The sequence below is a fragment of the Callorhinus ursinus genome, unplaced genomic scaffold (assembly GCF_003265705.2).
Source record: "Callorhinus ursinus isolate GAN/ISIS: 27379988/994484 unplaced genomic scaffold, GSC_fseal_2.0 scaffold8, whole genome shotgun sequence".
NCBI classification, from domain to species: Eukaryota; Metazoa; Chordata; class Mammalia; order Carnivora; family Otariidae; genus Callorhinus; species Callorhinus ursinus.
In genome coordinates, this window is record NW_027397070.1 from 9,386,093 (window position 1) to 9,409,129 (window position 23,037).

General features: G+C 37.1%; 1 protein-coding gene across 8 annotated transcripts in view; it reads left to right on the top strand.

Moving 5' to 3' along the window:
• NUBPL (NUBP iron-sulfur cluster assembly factor, mitochondrial) overlaps positions 1–23,037 on the top strand; it is a 284,107-nt gene that overhangs the window by 153,271 nt on the left and 107,799 nt on the right. For all 8 annotated transcript variants that reach the window (XM_073895058.1, XM_073895054.1, XM_073895055.1 and 5 more), the window contains exon 7: positions 7,078–7,171. In XM_073895058.1, coding sequence (XP_073751159.1) covers positions 7,078–7,171 — 94 coding nt within the window. The remainder of the gene's footprint in view (positions 1–7,077; positions 7,172–23,037) is intronic.

Here is a 23,037-nt window from a genome sequence, read left to right on the forward strand (position 1 = left end):
TTCTTTCCACAATTCAGTAAGCCATCAACTCAAATAGAAATCTTTTGCTATTCAGATTTTTTTGTAGTATTTATATCTAAATAATTTCACTTTTGTAGTAATTTTCTTCTTGCAACCAAAACAAAATATTGTATGATTTTATGAATAGGCCACTCGGCAGAACAAAAAATATGGTTCAGATTTAAAGAGAACCACTTTATGTTCTATTTTAGATTTATATTGTATATAAAAGGTGCCTCGCATGGCAAAATTGTAATTTTAGTAGTATAAAATTGTAAAGGGCACCATGACTCATAGAATCCCTCAGTGGATGTTGATGGAACACTGGGTAGGCATTATGGAGGAGACTGGATGTGGAGAGGGAGTCCAGAGATTAATAAAGGATAGACTGTTCCTTCAGGGAGCTTACATTGAAGTTGGGGGGATAGTTATATATAAAAAAATAAGTACACTAGAATTTTTAGAACTTGAAGACCCATTAAAAACCTGGAAGTTAGTTGAATTGAAAATCCTAGGAGCTTGGTAATTTGCTTGACAAATTAATTTGTCCATGGGCCTGAGACAAGGTTTGCTGCATCTCCTATCCTAGTAGTGGCATGGTTTCATGTCTGGGATTCCAAGCAAAGCAAAAGTACTGTTCTGTTTGCTATTTGGATACGACTGTGCCTGACTAGAGTTGGAGAACTAGGAAATCAGAGACAGATGGAAGAACTTAGGCATAGGACAGAAGTAGCAACAGGTATATGGCCAGAATCAGACACAGGGACACCACCTTGAGATCTAGTAATTATGAGTCAAAGTAGGCATAAGAGTCAAAACCAACTCTTCAGTAAGTAATTAAGAGCAGACTGGAAGGAAAGAGGCAGTGTCTGGCCCAGCTCAACTTCCTTTAAGAATTGACCTTATCACTTATGGAACAAGCACCATATAAATGGGCTGCCTGGATGCAGCCCACTTTTAATTATTCAGTCTAGATTTTGTCTCATTTCTCCTGCTTTATGATTTCTCTCTTTGTTCTTTAGTTACACCCTTTTCTTGCCCTTAGGAATTTAATTCTTCTTGGCCACTACTTTGCCTCCAGGAGGCTATAGCTCTTCCTCTCTTTCTTGGCAATGATTTTCCTCCCTGATTCCACAGGGCCCAGGGTCTACCCCACTGATGTTATTTTCATCCGGCTCATATTGGCCTTGCTAGCAGACCTAAGCATTCTGGGACACTTCACCTTACTTTGGAGAAGCATATGTTGACCCTATGGTGCTTAAATGTGGCCTGTTTAGTGATGATGATGGAAACTGCTATCATAGAGGCTGACTGTGGTAAACTGCTTGAGCCAGCTAAGAAGCCAAAAATGGAATGCATCTCTGGGCCCTTTCTTTTCACATTTATAGCTCAGCCTCTCTGCACTTGTGCTCCCAGTGTCCTCTAGAGCGAGGCCCGATTGTTGTGGCTTCAGTCAGCTTCTTAACAGAAGTGTCCATGGAAGAAAGTGGCCTATGTTCTTTTCTCGTTCGTAGCATCACACTCTTCATAACTAATGTCCTGAAAAAGATAAATTACTTTATCTGCCCAAATAGAAGATACACTTTTATCTCCTCAGAAAGGAGGGAATTGCCTTTATTCCAGTTTTTGAGTTACTTTCTGAGCATCAGGCAGTATTTTAAAAATAAAATATAAACTATTGTTCGGAGAAGGCCTGTCAGCCTAAAATGACCCCAATCAGTGCTAGTTGGGAACAGTTTCCCTTCATAAGGTTGACCCCCCCAAAAAAAGAAATGAAAATAACTTAACACAGATTTAGTAATTATTCCTGGTGGCATAACTTTCAGGTGTTGGATATCTTAGTAAACAAAGTGAAAGAGCAATAAAAGAAGGGCAATAATTTAAGTGGTGATGTTGTAACAGTGCACAACTGCATGTGTATCTATAGGACAGGTGGAAAAAATAATGTTCTAATGTTATTTAAATGGCTTTGGACAAAAGCTCAGTGGCAGCATTATATTTGGATACCAAAATCCTATTATCTCAAACCCTTTAGAGGTTGTATGTTACGGTATAAAAGAGACATCTTTTACAGAGCCTCTCTCAGCTGACTCAGGTCTGAACTGTTACCCCTGATCTGTACCTCACCCTATCCTTCTGACCACTGGCATTGTTTTTGATCCTCCCATTATGCTGTTTATGTTCCCTTTCAGATTATTTTTTAAAGATTTTATTTATTTATTTATTCATTCATTCATTCATTTATTTGTTTTAGAGAGAGAAAGAGAGTGCACTTAAGCACGAGCAGGGGAAGAAGCAGAGGGGAAGGGAGAGGGAGGAGAAAGAAGCTCGAGCAGACTCATTGCTGAGCCCCAGTCCCATGACCCTGAGATCATGACCTGAACGAAAACCAAGTGTTGGAAGCCTAACCGACTGAGCCACCCAGGCACTTCCCACTTCAGATTTGATGCACATGTTTGACTCCCTAACCACATTGCTGAATTTGGCTGTAGTGCCGCCTCTTCATCCATAGGGCATCTCTGAACTACCTTGGTAACTCTACTTCTAGACTGATTTACTCTGTCCTGATGGGATCCTTTTAGTCTGGAGCCTGAGAGGGTTTTACCGGAGGTGAGGTTACCATGAGGCTAATGAAGTTTAAATTCCAGGTTCCATGCTCACTTGGTTTCCTGTGGGATTCTGGAAGTTGTAGAATGTTCCAGGTGGAGAGAGGAAGCAGGTTGCAGTCAGGAAGCATTTCTATGTAAACATTTATGTTGCTCAAGAGATCTCAGAGAAAGGAACTTGAATCTCTACAGCTTCAGCGTTTTAGGGTGATTTCTTGTCACATTCTAAATAAATATTTACTTTTGTACCAAATTGTGCCTTCATAATTTTGTGTTCTTATTCTTAGAAAGGATCACACAAACTGTATATCTTTAGGCCACACAAAATCCCAGTGGGATCTGCCACTGGTTTTTACTAAATGAGGTACCTGAGTGTTTTGCTAGTACTTATTTACCTGCATTTACTAACACACAACTTAGAAGAATAAACAAACTAAGTAGAATCTAGAGAATACCCAAATGACTCTAAAATCAATGCTTTGCTGACTCTTTTACAAGAGAACTGGAACTTGCTGGCAGCCAGTATATTGCAGTGTTAGTATTAGTGACTGCTGTAAGACTAGAATTCACATACTTACTTTAGTTCAAGTCGGCATGCCTCTGTGGAATGCCTACTGTGTGTGATCAAGGTGCTGGGCCAGAATCATTTTTTAGTTTAAATGCAATTTAAGAGTCATTTGAAATTGTCTTAACAGTGAAGTATTTTTAGTTCCTCGGAACTCTAATAGTAGTTCTCTTTAAAGAAATAAAAAGTTGGAGCCACTGTGAAAAATATGATTAAGTGCCAGGGAACAACAATGATAAATTGTTGGCAAAATCATTTGATGTTCTCTGAAACAAAGAGACTTGTCAGTCTGCCAGTGCTAAGGGTTTCAGTGCAGAGGATATAAAATGAAAAGTATCCTTAATATTTTTTGTAGATAGTTTCATAGATGATGGCCCTGGGTAGGTTTGGGGTAACTATTTTTCAAACCAAGGAACCCTAAATTGAAAATAAACTGCTTTATGTTCATCATTTCATCATTGTTTTAAAATGTGTCATTCAATCAGTATCAAATACTTGTGTTTGAGAAATATCATAAAATTCCTAAAAGACAAGTAAATATATAATGTCAGGTACTGGTAAATGTTTTGAAGAAAAACAAAGTCAGAGGAGAGAGATTGATGTTTGGGGTGGGGGTGCTGTTTTAGAAATGCTGTACTGACTTCCTAGCTATTCCTCGAATTTGCCAAGCAGATCCCCACTGGTTAGAACCTTTTTTGCACTTGCAATTGCTTCTTCCTGGAAAGCTTTTTTCCTTCAGTCTACTGCTTCAGTTATTTTCTGACTTCACTCAGTTTAAAAAAGTAGTATCTTCTACCATTCTGTTCTTTTTCCCTACTGGTCAAGCATATCTTTACCATTTGATTTTGGGAATCAAAGAGATTAAAAGAAATTCTTGGGGCACTTGGGTGGCTCAGTCAGTTAAGCATCTGCCTTCAGCTCTTGTCATGATCTCAGGGTCCTGGGATGGAGCCCCGTGTTGTCGGGTTCCCTGCTCAGCAGGGATTCTGCTTGTCCCTCTGCCCCTCCCCCTGCTTGTGCTCTCGCTCTCTCTCTCTCAAATAAATAACAAAATCTTTAAAAAAGAAATTTTTTGATAAATCCTTTGCTATCTGAACTCTTACTACTTGCTATCAAATTCAGAAATTAAAGAGATTTTTAAAATATCTCTTGCTATTTGATCTGTATATCTGAATTAGGAACCAAGTAATTTTGTATAGTAAAGGATACTTGTTTTCTTCATAGCACTTTATACCCTCTGATTTGTCTTTCTGTTTGTCTGCCTGACTCCCTCACTCCTTCCACAGTGGCTGTGGAATGGCTGGGACTTTGTTTTGTCCACTGCTCTATCCCCATCACCTGGAACAGTGCCTGGTACCTAATCAATTCTCAATAAATATGTGTTAAATATATGTGTTAATAGATGAATGAATTATTGCTCTCTAGCTATGTTGATTTTCTTTCACTTGCTTACATTTACTAACCTCTTTCCTTTGCAGAGGTTATTTCATTATGTGCTTAATATCTGTCTCCTTCTATATTATAAATTCTGTGCGGCTAGAGACCATGGTACCATTTACTTGTCAGTACCTAGCTAATGCCTAATATGTAGTAGGTACGGAAACATTCTGTGGGGGAATGAATGAATGAATGATTAGGAGAAGTTCCTAGTAGGAACACCATATCTAATCTAATGGAAGTTAAGGGAAGTGAATTTCAAGCTGGGATCTGAAAAATGAGGATGAATTAGCAGGTGAAGACCACCAGGCAGAGTGTTCTGGAGCTTAAGCTCAGACTTTATCCTAAAAGCAATAGAAGAATTTTAAACAAAAAAGTGGCACTATCAGACTTGCATTTTAGATGGACCATTTTTCAGTGGTGTTAGGAATAGACTGGATAGGGCACCTGGGTGGCTCAGTTGTTAAGCGTCTGCCTTCGGCTCAGGTCATGATCCCAGGGTCCTGGGATCAAGTCCCGCGTCAGGCTCCCTGCTCACCAGGAAGCCTGCTTCTCCCTCTCCCACTCCCCCTGCTTGTGTTCCCTCTCTCACTGTGTCTCTCTCTGTCAAATAAATAAATAAAATCTTAAAAAAAAAAAGGAATAGACAATGGGCAGTGTCAAAGCAGAGAGACTGTTTGGTGGGAGGCTTTCGTGATAGATGGTTGTGGTCTCCATTGGGTTCTTGGCAATGGGCAGAGAGAAGTAGATACACTTGAGAGATTTTTAGAAGGCCAAATAAGTGATTGGGGCTAGTGAGGGAAAGGGAAGAGTTCAGTATGATTCCAAGCTTCCACCTTAGGCAAATGAGAAGAACATAGGGCTATTCACTGAGACTGTGTACTCAGAGGGAGGAGTCATCTAAGGAGAAAAGAGTCTGAGGAACCCTTAAGACCTATCTAAATTGAGCCTGAGCCTTAAGGCTGAGCCTTAAGAACTTGGTAATATAGCTGAATTTTCTAGGTATAGATACTGAGAAGCCTGGAAAGAAATAATCAAAATAATCAAAATGTTAATAGTATTAGAAGTCTAGTTATGTTTCTAAATTTTTCTTAATAAGCTTTGGTTATCATTATTGATGTGTTTTATGAAGGAAAAGTAATAAACTTTTAAAAATTATATTAGGGTCTGCCATAGGAAATGCTTTACCAAAAAAACCCAAGGACACAAAGCTAAAGCCTTCCTAGGCTATTCCCAATGAAAATAAAGTATTGAGTATTTTATAGTTTTCTGAGTACAGATCCTTTGCCTCTTTGGTTAGATTTATTCCTAGGTATCTTATGATTTTGGGTGCAATTGTAAATGGGATCAACTCCTTAATTTGTCTCCCTTCTGTCTTGTTGTTGGTGTATAGGAATGCCACTGATTTCTGTGCATTGATTTTATATCCTGCCACTTCACTGAATTCCTGTATGAGTTCTAGCAGTTTTGGGGTGGAGTCTTTTGGATTTTCCACATAAAGTATCATATCATCGGCATTCAGATGTGGTATATATACACAATGGAATATTATACAACCATCAAAAGGAATGGGATCTTGCCATTTGCAACGACGTGGATGAACTGGAGGGTGTTATGCTGAGCGAAATAAGTCAATCAGAGAAAGACATGTATCATATGACCTCATTGATATGAGGAATTCTTTATCTCAGGAAACAAACAGGGTTGCTGGAATGGTGGGGGGGCGGGAGGGACGGGGTGGCTGGGTGATAGACATTGGGGAGGGTATGTGCTATGGTAAGTGCTGTGAATTGTGCAAGACTGTTGAATCACAGATCTGTACCTCTGAAACAAATAATGCAATATATGTTAAGAAAAAAAAAAGAAGAAGAAGATAGCAGGAGGGGAAGAATGAAGGGGAGTAAATCGGTGGGGGAGATGAACCATGAGAGATGATGGACTCTGAAAAACAAACTGAGGGTTCTAGAGGGAAGGGGGGTGGGAGGATGGGTTAGCCTGGTGATGGGTATTAAAGAGGGCATGTTCTGCGTGGAGCACTAGGTTTTATGCACAAACAGTGAATTATGGAACACTACATCAAAAACTAATGATGTAATGTATGGTGATTAACATAACAATAAAAAAATTTAAAGAAAATAAAGTATTGTTCTGCATAGAAGCCCACTGTGGAATGGGTTCACCTTTAGCGTGTGTGTGTGTGTGTTTTGTGTGTGTATGTGTTGGGAGTTGGGGCAAGAGAGGAGTGGTCATTCAGAAATTTAACCATTTCATTCAAAGAAGGTCTGCTGGAGCCAGAAAGTGTCTCTTACTTATTCACTTATCCTTAGTCTTCAGCACAGTCCCTGACAGTAATGGCTTAAGTGAAAGCTGTTATTTTGGATTTTGTTATTAACACACTTATTTTTATTTATATCACTATTCACTGTAATTGTTATACAGTGATGTTATTTGTGTCATCTTGGTTTGTAGGTAGATTGGGGCCAACTCGACTATTTAGTTGTTGACATGCCACCAGGAACTGGAGATGTGCAGATATCAGTCTCACAGCATATTCCCATTTCAGGTAATCTTAAACTTTAAAGTAATTTGTGCTGTCTTTGTTATTTTGCTATTGCCATATAGAAAAACAAACTCTATGACAGGCAAACATTTTTATGTCTTACAAAACCGTTATTTATAAATTTTTATTTAGGGATCAGATTCATAAATTAAAATTTTCAAAATATTACCAGACTGAGTGTGTTTACAAAAACGTAAAGACATTTTGAAAAGGTGGTGATATAAATCTGTGTTCTAGAAAAACAATAACACTTAAATATTGTTTAGGTAGAACATGGCTGTTTGGTTCACAGTCACCTGCAGTGACTGCTACATGGAAGGCACTCAGTAAATATTTATTCAGTAAATACTGAATATAAGTAAATATTAGGAAAATTTGGCTTTTTGGTAAATATGAGTATGGGAAAATTTTATATTCAGCTGATTATTTAATGTTAACCTTAAGAGGGCAATAAACATATGAGCTTACATCAACTACACAATACTTCATTATGGTAGTAGATATCTTTTCTGTGATACAGAATTTAAATATCAGTAGTTAGCTTTTGTGTTGAATCTGTTTCCAAGGATTTTCCTAAATTCCAGTGGAGAAATAATTGTAAATCTCTCTTATATATAAGGACTTTGGGGAAATAATGGAATTTTTTTTTAAGATTTTATTTATTTATTTGACAGAGGGAGACACAGCGAGAGAGGGAACACAAGCAGGGGGAGTGGGAGAGGGAGAAGCAGGCTTCCCGCTGAGCAGGGAGCCCAATGCGGGGCTCAGTCCCAGGACCCTGGGATCATGACCCGAGCCAAAGGCAGACGTTTACCGACTGAGCCACCCAGGCGCCCCAGTAATGGAATTTTAAAATGTCATTACAAATCAGTTATCTATGGGTAATAAATAACCAAGAAATATTACTGACATTTAATCATCAAAAGGTTTAGAATCTAGATTTTTGATAAATTATACACATTGATTGGAAATATCAATATAGCATCATGAAAATGATTTTTTTTTCAGGCTGCCCCAAAGGGCAGTAACATGAATATTTTAGATATTTAAATATATTTGTTACCTTATTTGAGTTTGAGACTTTTTCTTTGGTGAAGCAAGCTGGAAAGTATGAGATGGGAGTAAATTGAAATGACATAGGAAAGTAGTTGAATACATCGTTTTTGTAATCAGTGTACTAGATAGTCTGCTTTTGGTTTTTTTAAGTAGTTTTCAGACTTGTGTATCTCTGAATCCTAAGAATACTCACTAAAAGTTTATTGAATAAAATGTGCTCCTGGCACCTTGAAATGCCTGTTGCAGACTTCCAAAATGCTTACATTATTTATGTGTATAATATATTGATAGAATTGGGCTAAATTATCATCTGTTCCCTGAATTGTGACTTGGTACATTGAAAAAGTGAAATTTACTTCACACAGATAAACTGATAGCCCCAAGCAATTTACCTTTATTTAGTCAGATAACAGCCCCACTATTTGGATAGGATTTATGATTATATCACCCTATTTTTATTTGTGCTTATACTCTAAAACCAACAATGTATAGATTGAGGTTAAGATTTGCTTCTTTCGGGGCACCTGGGTGGCTCAGTCAGTTGAGCATCTGCCTTCGGCTCAGGTCATGGGCCCGAGGTCCTGGGATCGAGCCCCGCATCGGGCTCCCTGCTCGGCGGGGAGCCTGCTTCTCCCTCTCCCACTCCCCCTGCTTGTGTTCCCTCTCTCGCTGTGTCTCTCTCTGTCAAAATAAATAAATAAATAAAAACACTCAAGGCAAAAGATATATCACATATTTAAAAAAAAAAAAGATTTGCTTCTTTCTTATATGCTAAAATTTAACCAGTAATATTTCTTTATTCCTTTCCTTTGATGAAGAGTCTGCCCTGTAATAAATAGGTCATTAATATCATATGATAATAAAAAGCAGCATTTTTTTGTTGTAGTGGTGGTAAAACATAACAGTTCAGTAGTATTGAGTACATTCATATTGTTGTGCAACCATCACCACCATCCAACTCCAGAACTTTCTCATCTTCCCAAACTGAAACTCTATCTGTTAAACAATAACTCTTCATTTCCTCTTCTTGCTAAATCCTGATAACCACCATTCTTTCAGAAACAGTATTTTTTATGTTAAGATGAGGAAATGAGGAATGAGAAAAATATATGAGGAAAATATATTTTAAAGGATAGATAAATTTTACATATTCAGTATTGACTTTATGCTTCAATAATAAAATTTTAGATCAACAAATATTTATTCATATAAATATAGATGCTAAGCACTATAGAAGATCCAGGGGTAATTAAGTCACAGTTATTTTCCCTAGACCAGAGTTCTGTGATACTCAGAACTTTTTTGAGATTGATTAATATATGGGTTCTCCCCAGGGAGATGTATTTGTATCTACAGAAATACTATTTTAATGTGTCATTTCAGGAAGCCCACAGTTCTTAGGTTAGAAGCCCCAGCTCTAGAAGATAGAACAAGGGGAAGGGCAGGGGGGGGCGGCAAATGGCTGCTAAGAAAAGAAGTACGATTCAGTGTGAAAAGTGCGATATGAGAAATCTAAACCCCATGATATCAGGGCTCTCACAGGACAAAGAGATCATGGATTTGAGGGGAATTATAAAACACTGATGGAGATGAGCTTTAAAGAGTAAATATGAGGGGTGCCTGGGTGGTTCAGTCTGTTAAGTGTCTTGACTCTTGATTGCAGCTCAGGTCATGATCGCAGATTCTCTCTCCTCTCTCCCTCTGCCCCGCCCCCGTGTGCTCTCTCTTGGTCTCTAAAAAAAAAAAAAAAAAGATTAAATATGATACGTTGTAGGGCGCCTGGGTGGCTCAGTTGGTTAAGCGACTTGCCTTCGGCTCAGGTCATGATCCTGGAGTCCCAGGATCAAGTCCCACATCAGGCTCCCTGATCAGCAGGGAGTCTGCTTCTCCCTCTGACCCTCTTCCCTCTCGTGCTTTCTATCTCTCATTCTCTCTCTCTCTCTCTCAAATAAATAAATAAAATCTTAAATAAATAAATAAATAAATAAATAAATATGATACGTTGTAGAGCATTCAGGATAGCACCATACCTTGTTTGCTTTGCTTTTTCTCAGCCTAAGGGGAAGAAATCAGAAAATGAAACTTCGGGTGTTCATTATTCTATTATAGAAACATAACATATATTTTACTTCCCATTAAAAAAAAAAGTGATGCATTAAAAAAAAATAGGGCCAGGTACTAAAGATGCTTTTGAAAATTCATAAACTTAGTGATTTCTGGACTATGGAAGTAAAATTATTATTTATTAGTATTTTCTAAATTTTCTTTAATGAGCATGTATATATTTATCATTTTAAAAAGTAAATGGAAAGCACTAATTTTTTAAAGACATCTTTCTGTATAAGTAGGCACCATGATAATTGCCCATTATTAATAAACTGCCATTTAAGGACAGTCTTTCATATATTAATTTTTCTATTTAATTATCACAGGTATTATCCTTATTTTCTTAAATCTTTGAAGAGTTAAGCAGCTTTCCCAAGGTCACACAGTTACAGTAGTTCATAGCTGAGGCTCATATCAGTTCTGATTGTGTTTAAAGCTCATGCTCTCAACCTGTACTTAAAGCTGTTCTAATACAAAGCCCAACAAAATTTGACTTAGTGATTTTCTGAGTTTAATTCTAGTCCATTCAAACTCATTAGGTTGAAATTAGCCTAATTATTCCCTGATAAAAATAAATTTGTTCATGAATGTGCCTAAACCTGTGCACCCCTATGTGACAAGTATCCAACTAACAGTCTGTATTAATGTTTACTATGTTCAGTTTTGTTTCTGTTTTGATTCCTGAGAGATTGCTTTGGGCTTCTTTAACTCATATATTCCAGGGAAGGTCTGGAGATAGTCTAGAAGCAGTCTCCTTTGACCTTTAGGAGTAGAGCCCCAAATGATTCTTGGAAAGACCAATATCATCTTTGGGCTGATCATACTGGTCTTGGACAGCTAGTTTCTAGGAACACTGGCTCTCAGTATAGAATTGCAACTATCAGTGTTAGTACATTCATACTATGGGTCATTATGTCAATATTAAAATTAACAGCAATGAAAAGACTAGATTTTCAGCACTGAACATCTATTAATTTTATACTTAGAAAAAAAATCCAGCAATAAAAGTATCCTACCAAAATGATGTGTGTAGGGTGGGAGGGAGATACATGTGATTGTGTGTGTGTGTTTATGCGTGCGTGTGTGTTAAAGGCTTAGTTCCTCAGGTTTGGGCTATCTCCCAGGAAGGGTACCAACCAATGAGTGGCTGAACTGGTTTGAATCATGGCTTTCATCAGTTTATATTATCCGGAACAGCCTATCAGATCCATATCATTCTTTCTAGGCCTAAATGAATTATCTCTTCTCTAATTATGAACCCAATTTTCCTTTCCTCTTATCATTGACTTTAGAACTCTTTTAAGATACTCTGTGTTCTACCTTTTCTTATGTCCCATATTCCATAAACCATATAAGCTTTTTAAACTCCCATTTGAGCCCCCTCTGTGATTTGACTTCCCTCTCCTTCCTCCTAAACTCCTTCACATAACCTGGGAGTCCCCTCCCAAAACCCTTAGGTACTCACTGCCCCCTCTATTCTCCCTTTACTTCCCAAAGTTTCTGTCTTTTTATATATTTGACCCTCACTTAGACTATCTTTCTTCTCTAATCAGTGGATACCCAGATCCTGCATACCCTTTATTTCAAATGTCTACTCCCTGTCATCTTCCTCAAATTCCTACTTGGGAATCATTTCTTCGTCTTTGGAATTCACGTAGCATTTCATTTAGACCACTCCTATAGCACTTCTAATGTTCTCCATTTATAGCCTGCAAAGCTGTGTTTTCTTCAGACTGTTACTCCCTGGAGGGCTGAGGATTTGTTTAATTCGTCCTTGTATTTCTCACAGTGCCAAACTCCGTGCCTTCCTGTAACCACTCAGGAAATGTTGGATCAGTGAATGAGTGTTTTATCTTCTCAACTGGGATGTAAGCTACTTGAATACAGAACTTTTTCCTATTCATCATAGTATTTCTTAGGGTACCTTGGACAGTGGCTTATGTAATTAATATTGATTGAATAAATAATAAAACTAGTTGACTAGTTATCACCTTTTATATAAACAGATTTGTGCCTCCTTATCTTTCTTACCATCCTGCTAGCTCAGTCTTGTGATCTCCTCCACCCCAACTGCTTTTACCCAGGTGGTTTTTCTGTATAAGTTTAAAAAGGCATTTATTAAAAACAGGCATTTTATTTCATTCTTTGAGAGAAAAATACTTTCATTTTAGGGATTTATTTATGCTGTCCTTTTTCCTGTTCTATATATATAATGTCCTTGTGGCTAGATGATACCTTTTAATATTAACTTTGTTTTGGTGTCTGGGAAATAATGTGCATGTGGACACTTGCTATTTGGTTACATACAGGCTCTGTACCAAATTATTAGGGAGAATCACTAGCATTGCTCCATTGTAAGACAGTAGTAAATTCTCTCATTTACTTGCAGGGATGCTTAGCAAGGTGCTAACTGCCTCTCTGACTATTTATCCTTACCGGTGGAATACTTGCCTACCCCACAGATCTGTAAGGATCAAATAAGATAATGTAAAAGTTCCATCTAAATGTATTACAATTTTTTAGAAACTACTTTGAGTTTTTTGGTGGGGGTGGTGGTGAGATGTTGTCAATTAGAAAGAGCCTTTATGTCAACTTTGCATATCTCCAAGCCATGTTGAGAATGAAATGAAATGTTTTATATTTGGAAAGGGACATCCTTTTGGAAAATTTATGGAGGCAGACCTGTATAAGCAAAAAGTTCCTTTTACTGAATGCAAATTAGCAACTCTTTATATGCGTTCCATTTTTTTTTTGTTGTTCCTTCGAATGGATGACAAGCTCATTATAAGAAGAAACTTTAAAGAAAAAAAATTGTCCTTTGTGTTAAAAGTGTTGTGTACCAACAACAGTAATAAATATGTTGACAGCAGTATTAGTGACTAATGATTTAAATTTGAGCATACATGGGCTATTGAATCATTACATGCTACAAATACCTAGTAGTTGTAGTAATTGCTAGACGGAAAAGAGACAGGATAAAGGATGGGAAATAACCAATTATAGTCTTTGGATTTCTCTTGTTGAGCTTGTCAAGGGACAAAGGCAGAGTTGTCACTGCTGGTTTTATTTTTCTTACTCCCTCCCCTTTTTTCCCCAAGTGATTCAGTGTGTTGGGTTTTTGCTTGTTGTTTGTTAAGCTTTTAAATTACTTGTTGACATATACTGTAGATTCCAGGGTTAACTTCTGGGTTTTTTAAGACATACTGATGAGCCCTTGGGATTTTCAAACACTTATCTGCTCTTCCATAATAGAAGAGGATTAATATCTCTTTGAGGAACATTATAAGTACCTCGGATATTTTGAAAATATAGGCACTGTGGTGGTATTTGAATTCTAATAGATGTTACCTAATTTTTTTCTTTCCTCCTTTGCTTTAACTGAGGTTCTCTACATGACTATATAAAGACTATCTGAATTTGATTTTAACTCTTGGAATTAAGTGAAGAGTTGATACGTCACATGGAATATGTGAAGCATGTTCTCTTTTTCAAGAGACTGAAGAGTTTTAGTAAGTTATTTGTATTCAGATGCTGTATTAGTCAGGGTCCTGGCAGGAAACAGATGACATACCTTAAAAGGAATTAACAGAATGAAGTTAATGAGGGGAATGGTAATAGAGGTGTGGGCAGCATTAAGGAAACCAGCAAGAGAGGGCGAAGTACCCAGAGACTAGTGACAGTAGGAAGTTATTACTGTCCCTTCTGCTTAATGGAGCCTGGGAATGAACTGTGTCAGTAGAACCTGGCGACTGCTAGAGCCATGGAAGAGGGTCTGCCTGTTGGGAGCTGCGGCCACAGAGGAACTTAGCCAAGGCCAGAACTGCTGCAAGGCAGGGAATGAGTGGTGTATGAGGTACATAATAATACTGCAGCCTCTTTTTCCTCTCAGGGTCTCATATCCTGCAGGTACCTCCTACTAGCAGATCCCCATTGGAAGCCAGAGGGTAAGAAAACTCAGGTGGTATAGTCCACAGAGGTCAGCTACCCAGGCACTGAGCAGGGCAGAGGGGTTGGAGAATGAGGCAGAGCTTGGTGGGGGAAAAGAGAGTCAAGTGCAGCAAGTGGAAAATAACTAGAACAGCTTCTCTTTTTCTCCTGGTCCTCATTATAAATGTGAATTAGTGACTTGCAGTAGATGAAAGACAAAGCAAAGATTTGTGAGTAATACAGATACCAGTAGTACAGTCAAAGTAGTGAAATCTGTACTATCACAAGGCACAATTTTACTGTCATCAAGTTTATGAACAGAACATTTATTTGTAGATAAGAAGTGACATAAGTACATTTTGTATAGTGGGGAGTAATGGATAGAAGAATTTATTTTGATAGGATAGAGTTATAAAAAAAAAAAGTTGCCCTTTATTAAGTAAAAAATTGATGTAGGAGTGAAACTTTTGGAAATGGTTTTTGTAATAGAAGGGACAAAGATTGAACACTTGAGAGGGAGCCATCATGGTCCCTTCTTTGTTCTCTTTTTCTTTCAGTGAAGGGCACAAGTGGAACAGAAAGCAGGCAGATATTCCTAGTGTGGGTCCTGCTTTGATTACTTTCTCCTAGAGAGGGAGTTACTGTGTATGGCAGAGTAGTCAGCTAGATGATATGCTAAATATCAATGGGCCCAAGAGTAGTTGCACTAGCAGACGGGCATTAAGTTACAAAATGAGATGATGCCCTTTCTTCCTGTCTGTGACCCTTTCTGTCTGGACCCTATGGATAGAAGGAAAGCCAGAGGCCTTTCTGCCTCTCATTCATTTAAATGAGATGAAGTAGGAATTCTAAATTAAGCCACCTTAATATTTCAGTCATTGTTTAAAATGAAAGTCATTTATTGCTTGTGTAAAGCACTGGGCCTATTGCTACAGTAACTGACCTCCTATTCATTCATCAAAGATACATGAGAAAAAGCCGTACAAGTCTACACTAGTGTTTTTCCCTCCATCAGCCGTTTGTTTGGCCTAATCAATGATCTCTTTTCAGGTAACACTCTTTGATTGCTAATTTGGATAGTAGTTTTGGTAATATGAAAACCTGTTGGGTTTTAGAGGATTAGAAGCTTATTGTTGCTGTTGTTGAATAAGTGAATTACCTTAGGCCATCACTTGAAATAGTTCCCTTGCTATCTGGTATTTACTCTCTCAAAGCAAAAGGAACATAGTGGTTTCACTTAGGTAACCTCAATGAAGTCTTTAATTTTTTTTGAGTAGCTATTTCTTTCCCTTCTTAGGATTGTTTTCAAATTTAAAAGAGTAATTCTTTAAAGATCCAGTACTGATCCTTTGGTAAACCATTAAACTCAAAGAAAAACGTTTGGCTATTTTGGATTTTAGTGCTTTGTTTCCCTTATAGTTTTACAGTTTATAATGACCTCAAACTGTAAAGCTAGGAACATGCTGGTACTTTAAAAGTAGAAAACTTAGGTCATAGCTATTCCTAGTATTCAGAGATATTAAATCTTCATTTATGTTTTCAATTTACAGAATGGAACTTTGAAGGAGACAGTCAGTTTTGGACTTCTTCCATATGTACTGTGTTTCCATGCAAATACTGGGCAGAGTTATAATTAATGGGTATTTGTCAAGAATTGCATGATGTAGGAGAGAATTATTGTTTATTTATCAAATTATAAAAATTCTTTTCAAAATAAATTTGTCCTTTTGTTATACAAATTGTAGCCAGGTGTTAAAGAACAGAAACTGTATTCTAGGGTTTTATTGTTTAGGGGATTTCTGGTACTCAGTCTGAAACTTCAGTCTTTGTTACATTAGGAATCAAATTATAAAATTAAATATAATGTCATTGGTTAATGAACAACAGTGTTTCCAATCTAAATTTTTAAGAAATAAGCTTTTTGGGCTCTTGTACTTGCGTTAACATATTTTATAGGTGGAAGTTATAACATACCAATTAACAGTTCAAAGAAATAGCCTGAGAATTAACAAGTTCTGGACTATGACATGGAAAGACCCAGGATTTTAAAACTTTCCTCAAATGATTCTTACATTGTCTCCACCAACCTATCTGACATTTGAATTCCTTGATCATTTAGCTTGTGTTTGGTTGGGAAGCTTCTGAGGTAGTTCATTCAGTTTCATTGTTTAAGAATTTCTGTGCATTTCCTTCATGATATATACCTGACAGCTAAAATTCCTTAATGTCTTAAAGTTCAATGAATAGTATAATGGCCAGTGGGTAGTCAGGTTCATATTAAAAGCTACTTTTAAATTCATTAAGCATTTGTATGTAGAAAAAGTACAAGTCCCACAATCTACCATTTAAAATTTTTGCACTTGATCATAGATTTTAGAAATTTGATCAGAATCTGAAGTTTAGCTCTGAAGAATGTTTTCATATCTCAAGTATGATAGTATTTGGAAATGGAGCAAAACATTTCCATATTAAATCTCAGTCTCTATTTCCTGAGACATACCTGGTTAAATAAAGTTAGGGTAATCGGGGATTAGTAATTCTCCTCTCTGGAGTTTATATTATAGAAAGAATATATATAAAAGGAATGTGTTTCATTATTAAACAAACAGCCTTTGGTCGTGGCTCACTGTGAGCATGGGCAGGCTGAGGTATACATGCATCTAACAGAATTTGAGATGCAAAATATTAAATCTAAGAGTACAACATGAACAGACTCTCAGAGAAGAGCAAAACAGCTTTCTTTCTGAATTGTAGAGATGTAAGTATAGAACAAGTAGGCTCCCCAAGGTGTTTACTGATCAGCATTAAAGATGGAGTCAAGATTGGAAAGAGGTAAGGATTTTATCTTAACCTTACTGGAAACATCAAAAGTGAGGGGAGGAAGAGAATAAGAGAGCAAGAGAGTGTGAGTGAAGAGTATGAGCTGTTTGTTTCCAGCCCAAGCTCTTTAAAATCTCTGACAGTCTCACTTGTCCCAAGTGGTTCCTTAGTGACCAGCAGTCTGGATAGCTCTGGTGAATTCTTTATTAACATCATTAAGGTGAGGTGATTGGAAGCCCATTACCTGTTAACTTTATTACTGAAGAGCCAGTCTTTGTCCCTAAGTAGCAGATACACATCTAGATTCCTTTGATGAACTTGAATTCTTATTAAAGTTCCCGAGTGCACACACTTTCTGTCACCAGTAATTTTGAAATACTGTGGTTTCCACTAATTATTATGTTTTTATAATTCTTTTTGGCAGCCATTTACAAATTTCCTGTGCCATAATTCATTTCTAAAGTGAGCAAAATAATGATTGATCTTTAAATTAATAAAACATATCCCCTTGGTGACTATAGTCAGTTCTCTGATGGAATGGAGCATAGAGTCCAAAACTGTGACTCATGAAAGAATTATGTAGATTTCCTGTTGAAACACAGTCTGTGGGTACATTTGAGATAGATTTACCTTTTTAATCATGTTTTACTTAATCACATACTAATATTAGTGGACATTCTTTGATCATACAGCAAATAATTTTTATAATTAGGGAAATTTGGGGGCTACAGAGGAGAAAGCCAAGAGGACCTAAAAAGTGCCAAAGCCAATCTACTTTATACTTAATGAATAATGATATATTTGTTATTATTTATGTTGAGCTAGCAGAAGTTGAATGATGATTTTACTGCAAGTATCTTTAAATCTGGGAGAATCAGCAGCACTAAATATTAGAGTACTGTGAACATAAGAATAGCAGTTAATTTGGGGCACCTGGCTGGCTCATTTGGTTAAGCATCCAACTCTTGATTGCAGCCCAGGTCTTGATCTCAGGGTCATGAGTTCAAGCCCCGCAGTGGGCTCTGTGCTGGGCATGGAGCCTACTTTAACACACACACACGCAAAACCCAAAACGATAGCAGTTAATTTGTGCTTTTAAGTCTTAGTTGACTTTATGTTGATATACTCAAGAGTTGTATGGAGTTACTCATCTAGGTATAATTATGAGCAGTTTTTGTTGCACATATTAGGTTTCAACACTGAAGTTCTCAATCAAACATGGGAATTAGATATACTATATGCCCTGAGACTTAAAATGGCATAGTTGAGTAGTTCCACACTGATATAATTATGATCAGCCCAACATCTGGAATAATCAGTTTTAAATGTTTAACTACTCTGAACTCTGACCCAAATTCAGATATGCAGTTACAGATTTTCATTTTAATAGTCAAGAGAGTTAGCAATTAAAACAGTACTTTAAATAATTATTGTTTGAGGGGCGCCTGGGTGGCTCAGTCGTTAAGCGCCTGCCTTCGGCTCAGGTCATAATCCCAGGGTCCTGGGATCCAGCTCCGCATCGGGCTCCCTGCTCAGTGGGAAGCCTGCTTCTCCCTCTCCCTGCTTGTGTTCCCTCTCTCGCTGTCTCTGTCAGATAAATAAATAAAATCTTTAAAATAATAATTATTGTTTAGGATGTTTACATATTTGCCAGAATCTGCTACATAATCTTTTTTATAGTAAATCTCAGTTGATAAAAAACCTTTTAAAAAGATTACAACTTGGAAAATAACATTTAAAAATATTATTTCATTGTTTGGACTTAGACATTTACTCTAGAAAACGGATAGAGAATTCTCCCTGGAATTCTTGAGATAGGTGTTTTATGATACTATGTTTTGCCCCCAGAAAATACTTCCATTTATTGCAAACTGAACATTCTCTTTGTTGCTCCTAACATTTCCTGTGGTCAGTAGAGGGAGCACAAGTTTCCGAACTAACCCTCCATGAGAAAACTTAAGTGACATCATCAGTGATGGTATTAAAGAGGAAGAATTTGGGCTAGTTCATATTGGTTCATGCCCTGATAAAAATGAAAATTTATTAGGTAGATAGCCAAGAATCATAAAGATAAAATGTAACAGCAGATTTAGAGACCATATTTTAAGAAAAGAGATACAGTAACAAGAAAAAAATTGATATAATTTCTTTAAAATTTAAAAATCTAGATTGTGGGGGCACCTGGGTGGCTCAGTTGTTAAGCATCTGCCTTCGGCTCAGGTCATGGTCCTGGGGTCCTGGGATCGAGCCCCTCCTCAGGCTCCCTGCTCAGCGGGAAGCCTGCTTCTCCTTCTGCCACTCCCTCTGCTTGTGTTCCCTCTCTTCTGTGTCTCTCCCTGTCAAATAAATAAATAAAAATCTTAAGAAAAAATCTGGATTGTGATGCACAGATTGATTAATAATGATTAATTTTAATGGAGGTTTTATTTGTTTTTTGTTTGCTTTATTTCTTTATACATTCTAAAGGTCATTGTAGGGCTGTTTGAAATGGTAACTTATATGATTCATTAAAATTTGGTCAGTCAGTTAAGCGTCTGCCCTCGGCTCAGGTCATGATCTCAGGGTCGTGGGATTGAGTCCTGCATCAGGCTCCCTGCTAGGCGGGAAGCCTGCTTCTCCCTCTCCCACTCCCCCGCTTGTGTTCTCTCTCTCTCTCTGACAAATAAATAAAATAAAATAAAATAAAATTTGGTACAACAAAAGAAGTAGTTAGTGATTTATGTGTGGGCCAGTTATGTTTTTGTATTCTTCAAAGAAGGCTAGAATTTTTTTCTGAGAATAGTCCTAAAGACTGATTACATTGTGATTAAGAACTTAATTATTTAAGAACATGTACTTCAGCAAAAGAGCTCTTACATGAAAAAATCTTTTTTTAAAAATTTTATTTATTTATTTGAGAGTGAGAAAGAGAGCACCCACAGGTGAGCATGAGGAGGGGTGGGCAGAGGGAGAGGGAGAAGCAGGCTCCCTGCAGAGCAGGGAGTCCAATGTAGGACTTGATCTCAGGATGCTGGGATCATGACCTGAGCTGAAGGCAACACCTAACCAACTGAGGCACCCAGGCACCCCAAAAAAATCTTTTATAAATGTGGCTGGTAGTTCTAATGGAATGTTTACATACGGTAAGCATTTGACGGGACATAGAAGATGATCATTGTCCTTGTCAAAAAGTTGTTATTAATAGATGCATGAATGGCACTATTTAGATTACAAAGAAACTCAGATGGTGTGGATGCTTACTTGTGATACTGTGTTAGTTAGGGTTAAGTACAGAGAAACCAAGGCACTTCAATCCCTCTCTCTAGGATCTTATAGCTATCAAAATAATATCACCAAATATTTCTGTAACACTTTTACATTCTTTTTCTTTAATGGAACATCTCTTTAAGTTAAATAGGAGCAATGGAACTAGGTGGACTTTACAGAAGAGTTCATTGAGATGTATTGAAATTACTGAGCTATTCAAGGTTATATAGTTACAAAGACATAGTAAACACAGCCAGAATCCAGAGCTCTTAACTCCTAGTTCAGGGAGTTACCAAGAGTTCATGCAGCAGTAGTCCAGGATAGATGATTTGAAAGTACAGGAAAATTGTTTAAATCACTTATTTGTTAAGTGCCTATTTTGTACATGGCATTGTATCAGTTTTGCTTGATTAAACAATGAGAAAAATCATAACTGCCCATGAAATTGTATTGTATAGTGGTAATACAAATAGTAGACAAAGGCTATTTAAAATAATAAAATGAGTGTATCCTGTGAAAGCTAAAAGTACTTTTTAGGGCTAATGCAATAGAAAACCCCCTGTGTACTGGCATATAATTAAGAGAGAATTTGGTGGAAATAGCCAAGGAGATTTTATTTACGTGAAGAGAGTGGCTCTGAGATTGAGGGGCCATATTCTTGGAGTAGGGTAGCATTTCACATTCATTTAAATAGGTTTACTGAGCAGTCAGGATGAACAGGAGTGGTTTTGGAAACTACAGTTCAGAGGCAGTGCTAAAGCATGTAATCAGAGCTAGCTGAGACCTTGGAGACTATCTAGTCCTTGCATTAATTTTATAGCTAAGGAAACTGAGACCTAGAGTGATTCTGAGTTACTTGCCAAAGGTCAGTCATACAGCTAGATGGAGGCAGAACTGGAATCAGATTCCTTCCAGATGCCTGGATATGAAAAAACAGTGAAATAGATTGATAACAGAACCTAGAAGGTGGCAAATTGTGGATGTATATTGGATCTGTGGAGTAGAGTTGAGTATAATTTTTACAGAGATGTGATTTCCATCAATCTTTGAAAGACAGGAAGAACAGTCTACTAGTGTTTGGTTCCTTGGGCAGAGCAAATAAAAATAGAAGGATGTAGTGACCCATGGAACAGTTTGAAAAGTAGGATGAGCTGCCTGATGGCACATAAAAATGACCTTCCCAGCAACTTCTAAGACATTTTGTTAATAACAGTGATAAAGATAACAATGGTGATAATATGAGCAACAACAACATCAGCTATCTTTTACTGAATGTTTACCCTGTGTCTAGGCATCATGTCAGGCATCTTAGGTACATTAGTTTCATTTAATTATTTCTCTGAGATTTAGTTTCCTCGTCTACAAAATGGCATAGTAACACCAATCTCAGAGAGATTAAGTTATTACCCTAGTGACACAAGAAGTTGGCTATGGAATAAAAATTTGAATTCTGATTCTGTTGAAATTCCAAAGCTAGTGTTTCTCAAACTTGAGTAATGAATAGACCCTCCTTCTGAAGGAAAAATAATCTGCCCCATACCCCATATTGACTTATTTTTATTATAAGACTACTTAACTAGGTGTAAATATAAATTCCTTAAGCTTATAGCTCTTACATAATTTTTTAAAAACTAAAAAATATTACAGAGTAAAAAAAAGCAAAACTTTAAAAATTAATAAAATTCAAATTAGTGATATTAATTTAATATGAAAGATGGAGTGGTTTTTTGGCTGAAATGAAAATACTGATTGCAAGAGGAATTTGTAGCTAACTGCTATAGGACACGTTCTTTTGAGTTTGGCAAGCCTGTATTGCCATGTGCTTTGTGCCAACTTGGTTTCCCTGCCACTTGTCTTTATTTTGACTTCTTCAAAGTGTCCCCTCAGACAATACTTTGTAGTATCATTTGTTCTTCATTTGGTATAGTCCATTATTTATTGTGATCCTACCTCTGTTTTCATTAGTTATGATGAAGTACTACCAGTTGGTGCCACTTTGATGGTTTGGAGTTCTGAAATGTCATGTCATTGTGTATTTAGTTAAAGATGATGGCTATCCAGGTCATGTAGAATATATTTATGTTAATTATTTTTCAGGTTATCATCTAGAAGAACCCACAAAACTTAAGAAATCACAAACTGCAAATCATAACCAGCCTTCTGGTATTTCCACTTAAAAGTTTACACTGCTCTTTCTTTCTATGCCCTATGTCATAGAACCATCTGGTTTCTGCAGGGTCATAGTGGAAACCTAGGAAAGCACCTACTTTTGGTGCTGCCTTCATTTAGGCCACCACTGTTTCTCAATTTCTATCACAGCTTCTAGTTTTACCGCCACCCAACTATTCTCTACAGTACATTCTACACTAGTGAGTTTCTTTAATACAAACTTTTAGGACTCAGCTCAGGAATCGCTTCTTTCTGAAACCTTTTCTCTATTGCTTCTCCTTATCTCCTCCTACCTTTTCACCCCATCCATTATCACCTTTGCCATTCTGATCCCTAGAATGAATTAGTTATCTTCCTTTATTTCTCCTTTTTAACTCCATAGTATTGAGGAGGTATACTTCTGTTACACTGCTTAGCATGTTGTGTTGTAATCCTTAAGTTTTTTGGATTTTCCAAGTAGATTATTAGCTTTTTGAAAGTAGGGCCTGTCTTGTGCATCTTTTAACTAGCACATTGTCTGAATGGGAAGACAGTCCCATAGCTGT